Here is an 8,828-nt window from a genome sequence, read left to right as displayed (position 1 = left end):
ACACAGCAATTAAAACCTTGGATATTGAATGGAGATTCTTTGCTTATTGTCAAATATAAATCTGTTACCCAAATAAACACACAGCAATTCAATATCCATTCAATATTCAAAGTTGGCTCTTTCACCACCATCATCAATAATTCCAGTGTGTCATGCCACAGTCAAGAACACTCCTACAATACTATTAAAATGTTAACATACCCTCACAGGTTATTTTGGTGTTCTGAAGACCCAAATTTGCTACTGTTTTGTTGCACATCAGCGCTTGTTTCAGCTGCTGGATGCCACTGTTCCCAAGATTATTATTTCCCAAATTGAGTGTCTTCATGTTCTTTACTTGTGGCTGGAAATATATTTTTTTTTGTTATGAAACACACTCTGTTGAATAATACATATTTTTTTAGTTTAACTAGAGAAACCTCCATTTACACACAGTGCTGATGTAATTACTGAAATATATGTTGAAGACTCAGAATTTCTTAATTAAAAAATATTCTTCCCAACATCACTTACAATATTATTAATTATCCATATTATGATAATATAAAAAAAAAAAGCTTAAGATTGTTTCAGAACTTATTGATCACTGGCATTATTAAGGTTCAAACACTTTTGCTGACTTGAAACTCCAGGACTCAAACTTGTTTTTTAATCCCTTCAGTTTTTTATGTAAAATAACATACCACCATCCCCCATTTAGTGCAGTTAATACATTTACAAAAAATGCTGTGCTAAAGAAAAACATGTTAAATGAAAATCAATTTCCCATAGGAATACATGTAATAAGGAAGGGATGTGTTCCTGACCAAAAATGTTGTGGACACAGAAACTTCCAAATCTGTTTTCTGATATTAATTAGATACTCAAACATTAAAGAAGTATATAAAATATTAAACAAACCTGAAAATAAGAAAATACCACTGCACAGAATGAAGCCACTACGACATAAACTGAGCATATGGCGCATGTGCAGCACTGCATTGGAGAGTCCCATTTTCTATTTCAAAATCTTGCTAAATCAAAAATTACTGTTGTAATTGCCTGTACTAATCAAAAACTTCCCTAGTATGGAAACAGCTTTAAAACAAAAAATGTGCTAAACAGGGGATGCTGATAGTTACATTTGGAAAGACAACCTTGACCATACACTTGTACTGTAGTGTCAAAAAATATACTGACACTCTACAAATCATGAATAAAATAACATTTAGTACTTTTTCCTTATTAATAGTAATGTGACTCTTTTATTCAATATATATATACATACTTTAACTGTCAATGTCAAAAGCATTTATCCTACTTCTTTAAGTCTTAAAGAATCCTGTAATACAATACCAAACAAGAGCAATCAGAGAGATTGCATACCCTTGCCCTGCCTCTCCTTTTCAAGATTGCATGTGTATATATTGGATAACGTAAAATTTAACTTCAAAAACTCAAAAAATCTTTCTCAGATCCAGAATGATCAATGACCAGGATCATATTTTGTAGCATGATGAGGAGTCTCAACCTTAATGTGCCCATGAAATTTGGTACAAATCTGATCACACTTAACCAAAAATCATGAAAATTCCCTATCTCCCCATTATAATCCAGAATACAAATTTGAATCCACACCAAATTTTGGGAGGATTGTCCCATACTGACTTCTGGTCTTGTGTAAAATTTTCATGTCCATCGGTCTATTATACAAATGCAGAAACACACACAAACACAATACCCTCACAGGGCAAGGGTAATTTCTTTTTATAGAGATCACTATCATTTACTTTTCAACTTTAATGTTAGTTAATAACTAGAATTTTATATATTCCTCATGAACTGCCAAAGTTCAACCATTTGCTCTTTAATGGTCTAAGGTTCAGCAGTTTTTTTCTCCTTTTAATTCTAAGCATGCTGTTTGATTTGGTTATATGTGTTATCTGCTTTGTTGTGTCAGGTTTGAAAGTAAATTTGTCAGTGCAAGTGTGCAGACTGGCTCTGACTCCATTCTCTCAGGCCATCTACTTGGCCCACCAAAGATTTTCTTTTCAATGATTGCTGCCGAGTCTCATTGATCATCAAGACATGGCATGTACTTTTCTCTGGTGCAATCAGATGCTAGCTGCATTTATTTCTTATTTCCACCTTAAGCATTCTACTACTGGAATTAATGTTATCAATTTTGATTCTCTGTACAATAACAGACTGGTCTTGTAGATTCTTCCAATGCAATTATTTTATTTATACTGAAATCCTTTTTAACAAGATGCCTGCCTATGTGAAAACACCAGTAGAAATTTAATTACTTTCCAAAGAATACTACTAGAATCACAGGTATGTCCATAGAATAGTTCATCAATGGAGTGTTCCATTTTGGCATGATCAAATTCTTTAAACTTAGTAAAAGACTGAGGATCAATTACACTAATATAATCTCCAAAATGCCTCAGAATCTCACGACAATTGTTATTTTACTTTCTTTGCATTTACCACAGCCATTCAGAGCAAGTTTGTTTCATCAATGAAAGCATCACAACTGGCTATCATATAACATGGATCTAAACATTTCAAGCAACCAATCTTGAAATACATGACATTTAAGTCACTTTGTTGGAAGGTGTTTGAACTCTTGTCCACTTGCAAATCATACATGTTTTTTATTTTTTGTAACTGCTTCTATGTTGTTGTTGGGGCTTCTTTATCCACAATGTCAGTTTTTATGAGATGTTACATCAGTTACCTTATGATGCAGATAAGGTCATCACTGAAGAATGGAAGCAATGGCTTGTCAGAGTGGTGGATTGCGAGGAAGAGGGCAATTTACTTCGCTGCCATGAAGAAAAACTGCATCTTTTCTCCAACCACTGGGTTACTGCCTATCTGTTTTAATATTTCAACTGAATTTGTTCTTGGATCCTTGATGTCTTTTTTTCTCAACTTTGTCCTCAATGATGATTATACTGATCCACTGAAGTACAGGTACATTTCCCAGCTAATGATGCAGCTAGAATTTTTGTGGAAATATATCATTACCTGTAGCTTTTGTAAAGACTGTCCTAGTCGGAGTATCCTTGAATAACCAGTATGCATATTAAAGGAAGTGTCCATTAAACCATCTATAAATGCACCGTGTGTAGGTCACAACCACCAATGTTTAATGGTATTATCCATCTGCAGCTGATTTAGTGAAAATCCAAAAAAGTTCCAGTTTACTTTTTGATCTATCCATGAAAAGTTGAATTACGTTTTACACATTACATTCATTTACATTGTTAACAAACATTTGGTAAAATATATCAGAATAAACATGGTCCAAAAATTCAGATTCATAATACCTAGTAATGACAAGGTTATTATCTCACAGGTGGACATGATTATCTTAACTGTTTGGACTTTGTGCTAAAATTCAGACAAATGAAAATGGAGTCTCTGAGCAGTTTTTAAGAGTATGATGATAGGCCAAAATGTTATAAACAAGCAGATTTGTACTCACCACAAGTGAACATTGGAGTAATTTCTCTCTCAGGAAGTACACTCTGGAAGATCTTATCAACAACCTCATTCAATTTGTATGAATGTTGTTGTTGTTTTGTCATACTCATGGACCAGATAATTTCTGCCTTCAACGTGCCTTCTTTTAAACCAAATGGCAAAACTGGTGCTGGTGTGAAGATGAAGTTGATTTTGTTATTTGTTTTTATGTTTAATGAAGTCTGTTATTGATGGCAAATTATCCTTGACATTCTGTAGCTTTGTAATCATCTCTATGTGCTTTTTTTTCTGTGCAACATGGTTGCCAAGTGCCTCCTATATTGCATATTTCAAACAACTGGACACATATAATACATTTTACTTTGTGGTGATCTTGGGTCCTTTTCTTAACTTACTGAACAGTACTGTGTTAAGGCACTGATGGGATCTAGGTGAAGTATAGAATATTGGGCTACACTTGTTTTTAAGAAAATACAATACAATTTGATAAATTAAATTTATTAGTGATAAAAATTAAAGAAAAAATATTTTATGGTTTATTTTTATATTATTTTTAAATTGAATAAATCAAGGACACACACTCTGCCCTCTCCCACCCCAGACCACACTGTGCTCTCCCTCTTGCATGTGCAGATGGCCCTGGTCAACTTGCGCCCTTTGTCCATTGGATAAAATAATCCGGTTACTGGATATATTTAGGATTTTCATATCAAGTGTCACTGAATACACACTTCCCTGGCATTATTAATAACTTAAATTATTCTTGTTGAACAGGCACTTGAATTCTTAACACACGATGGATGCTATTTATGTTGAACAATAACAAAAAAAAAAAAGCACCATTCAAAATGGACACCATACTTGCCAAATATCCAAAAAGGTCTGAAGAGGCCTTCCTCTTGTGTTCTGATGTATTTTGTTTTTCATATCTCATGCATTTTTTAATAACTTTCAAATACATGATTTCTCCTTGGCTAATAATATCAAATTCTACTATGTGCATTTGTTTCATCATTGTTTCAAGGAACTCTCATCCTTGATTCATGCACTTGCAATGCATCCTGGTGGAAAATTCCATTCTCTGCAAGGTGACTCAACAGACTTCACCATTTACCCATGAAAGAATGACTTGTAGGTATACAAGATGATTCGTAGACATGTATGCAAGTGTAGGCTGATTATCTTGTACAAAAGAGTGCAGATAACTAACAATCTAATTACAAAGAAATAGTACCAGTCAACATGAACACATGAACGTTCAGTGTACAGTTCTATAAAATGGTGTACAAGTTCAAAGTGATTATTGAGTTACAGTGTTATATATATACCGTACTGGCAGAGAAAACACATGTGTGCAGGACTAGTATGAATTACCTCACTGTTGACTGAACCATTCAATAATCACCCATGCTAAACACAACCTGTTAAAAAAAAAATTTTCCCCTGAAAAGTAATTTTCCGTGACTCTCCAGGTTTGTAAGCAACCATGTAAACCCTCTATCATATGAACAACACCAAAAAGGCTAAAACTTTCAAATGATGATTAGATGTAATGTGTAAAGTGACACCTGTTATTTCCAGGTTATTTCATATATTTGTAAGCACCCATGTAAACCCTCTATCATATGAACAACACCAAAAAGGCTCAAACTTTCAAATGATGATTAGATGTAATGTGTAAAGTGACACCTGTTATTTCCATGACGCTCCATCCTTAGTATCTTAAACAAGCTGTTTTAGTTCATTTCATGACAGTGTTTCACATCAGAAGATAAAACGCTTTCCAAAAATTGACTGTGTGTTCCAAGAGTAATGCAATAACAATTTGCTCCTCTTAAAAAATGAAATACTATTATGACAAATACCTCCATGGGTGGGTACTTTTGAACATTATATTAAACCATATTTTTAAACATTAGACTCTACCTTAAACATTTAAACTAAAAACCATGTACAGATTTGCAACATTTTTGTTTTACAAAACCATAGGTACTTTTACATAAAACTCTAAATCAAACCATATTTGTTGAACCAAGTTCAGAGGAGTATTGCAATTTTACTGAATGTTAGGGAAATAGTTATTAGTTAATTTGTATTAATAAATTATCATAAGACTTATTTATTGAATATCATCTGAAGACCCTAAACATTTTTTTAATGATGTATACCAGCTGAATCGAGTTGTTTGAACATGTAATCAAAATTGTATTCAACCTTTCGAATATGATCACTTTAACTTGCTTATTATAAAGAGTCAGTACTCACAAGTGAGTGAACCAAGTGTTTCATGCCATTACTTGTGATTTGGTTGTTCCACAGTACTAGTGTTTGTAGGCCTGATCCTCCCAAAGTGGGTTGTTGAGTTAATCCATCTAGTATGTGACACAGTCCTAAGTCCTGTTCACATAAAATACTCATATATCTCACTCAGTAACTTGACAGTCTGATACAAAAAACAAAAAGTAGCATCATCAAGAAAGATTATGTTAAGTTTAATGTAATTTAAGAGTTACGTGATGTTAAGAGTAGCTACAATTAATGAGAAAATAAATTTTATCACTTGTACATTCTGGCTAATACTTAAGAGTAACTTTATTTATTATTTCCAGCTTCCCACTCCATTTGAATTGCAACAGGAGTTAGTTAAAGGTGGATTAGTTGTGCTAAGAGACGTTTCATATTATGTTTGGTAATTTTGTTTTGTTTTTATTATACTTAACTTGTTAATTATAATTAAAGTATCAATATTTTTTTTCTATTTATTGTATGATTTTGTTAATTCAATTTATTGTTTGTTACTCTTTATCTGTCTAATCATCAGGTTATTTTTTTTCAGTACTATCTGTGCCATCCTGCTATCTGGCTCTACATAGTTAAACAATAACAAGTCTTAATAATTTATCTCAGATGTCACACTACTCTAAACTTACACTTTCCGAGCCACTTAAAAGGTTATCGCTGGCTCGTTCTCTTTGTGGCAAATCTACTAAGGCTATCTTCTGCCATTTCTAATTTTGAACCACAGACCAAAGAGAAGGCAACCAGCCAGCAGCACCCACTGTCAACTTTTGAAATATTATTTTACCAATGAATAAGAGTAATTGACTGTCTCATTATAACACCCCTATAGCTAAAAGGGCAAGCACCTTTGGTGCCAGGATTTTAATCCCATGACTTGCAGATTGCAAATTTAGTGTCCTAGCTACCAGGTCAGCTTTCACTTATTACTAGACATTGTTCAGGAGACTTATATTAAGTTTTGCATATACTAATATCAAATTTTTCAAGGGTCAGGAAATTGGTGATAGCACATGAAGCAAATAATTAGTTTTTATGTGTTTATTAAATGTACTTAATACTCTAACCTTTACGTATATATTAACAGTATTGATTAGAATGTTTAATATATATAATAACAGTTTTCTATTTTTTCTAAATTTTTCATTATATGTACTTTTATTATAAGGATTATTTGGCATTGTTAACTTAGTATATAGATTTAGAACTAACCAAAACCTTTCAACTGTCCAAACCTCAAAAAACATTATTCAAAATAGAGCCAAAAATATTGATAACATTGACAATACCAAACTGACAAACAATGTATTCTAATAATTAAACATAATAACATAATAATAGTATGTAAAATTAGCTCTATTCATTACTGAGTTAATTTTCTAGTTTTGACTTTTGGTTCATGTAATTAGCTTGATTTGATCAGAGTTTAAGATTTTCAGACCACACATAAAAACAAGGTTTTGTTTTGTTTTTAATTTTGCACAAACCATCCCTAACTTAGAAGTGATAGACTAAATGGAAGGCAGCTAAGTCATCACCTCCCACTGGCAACTCCTGGTCTATTCTTTTACCAATGAATAGTGGAAGTGACCATCACATTATAATGCCCCCATGGCTGAAAGGGCGAGCATATTTGGTGACAGGGATTCAAACCCCTGATCACCAGCCCATGCCAGCCTCCACCCCACCATATAAAAAGGAAGAAAAAAAAAAGGTAATACTGCTGTGTTTTAAGCAAATAGAAAGTACTAGTCACATTAGTGCAACATAGTCTTCTTTTTGCATTTTCTGTAATAGCATATTTTAAGGATAAACTGACCATTTAGTTGCAAGTACTCATTGTTTTGTGATCCCTATGTGTCACCACCTGCACATTCATTATAAATGAATTATCTGCACACAGATAAACGAAGATTTTCTTATAATTAATCCTTAACACTTATGCTAACCAATAAATTTCTTTGAAAAGATAAACTATGCCAGTACTGATAAAGAATAAAAAATAATAGCTTTGAAAGTTTTACTGAGACTTGTGATATGAGAACAAACTCATTTAAAAGAGGACTTTGATATTTCATTTAACCTTCATTATCGTTACCTGTAAGTTATTGTTCCTGAGATCAAGCATTTCTAGCCAGCTGTTGGCTCTCAATAAATTTCCAATCTGAAGACCATCAGCTGATGATATTTTATTATCTCCAAGAAAGAGTTCTTTTAGTGTGTTGTTTAGTTTCAGAGCAGCCACTGGTAGAGGTAAGAAAAAAAACTTCATTAGAAAAAAAATCCTCTACATGATTCACGATACACTAAAAAGAAACTGAAAGAAAATAAATAATCATAATTTTTATATATTAGTACACAGATTGAAATCTACTTCAAAACAGTGCTCAAATTCGTTTTAAAAAGATTACTAACAAACTAATGATCTGATGTACTTTTTGCAGAGTTAATAAAAAAGTCTTAGACACTAAAATGACGTCACGTAGGGGACACTTGATGTTGCAATCTGTACTGTTGTGACATCAGTAAAACGTGTGTATCCCTCGAATCACGAGAATAATTATACACCCTGTAGGCTACAACACAGTATGACATATGAACTTCAAAAATCAAGAAATAAAAATATTTGTTACTCTTAATTTTGGTTTTATTTGTTCTTGAAACAGAACACTTTTGGGAACTCTGCACAAATATATCTAGTATATACAGATATACCAGGAACTACCTCATTGATCAGACACTAATTAGATCAACATTAAGGTTTAACAGCAACTTTGCATAAAATAAACATTAAAAGCAGATTACAAAACAACTTTTCCAGACAGGGAGAATCAGTACAATTGTAGCTTTAACCTTTTCCAAATGGGCTAGGTATAAAATACACAAGTTTGTATGCACATTTGCCCACGTTATGTATATATATATATATATATATATATATATACTACTAACTTTTAATGCTGTATGTGTATCTTCAACAAAATTTGGTAGTACTTTTAATAATGATTACAAAGTGTTTTGTACAACAAAAAATACAGTATTTTTTCTATGAAGTT

At 32.5% G+C, this 8,828-nt stretch overlaps 1 protein-coding gene across 1 annotated transcript in view; it reads right to left on the bottom strand.

Moving 5' to 3' along the window:
* LOC106464919 (protein phosphatase 1 regulatory subunit 37-like) overlaps positions 1–8,828 on the bottom strand; it is a gene marked incomplete at its 5' end in the record, with an annotated part of 45,369 nt that overhangs the window by 7,928 nt on the left and 28,613 nt on the right. The window contains 3 exons of the mRNA XM_022392728.1: positions 202–343; positions 5,740–5,871; positions 7,871–8,016. Coding sequence (XP_022248436.1) covers positions 202–343; positions 5,740–5,871; positions 7,871–8,016 — 420 coding nt within the window. The remainder of the gene's footprint in view (positions 1–201; positions 344–5,739; positions 5,872–7,870; positions 8,017–8,828) is intronic.

This window comes from Limulus polyphemus, unplaced genomic scaffold (assembly GCF_000517525.1).
Source record: "Limulus polyphemus unplaced genomic scaffold, Limulus_polyphemus-2.1.2 Scaffold1782, whole genome shotgun sequence".
Lineage (NCBI taxonomy): Eukaryota > Metazoa > Arthropoda > Merostomata > Xiphosura > Limulidae > Limulus > Limulus polyphemus.
The sequence above is the reverse complement of the archived record's forward strand: the minus strand, read 5'-3'. Positions and strand labels throughout refer to the sequence as shown.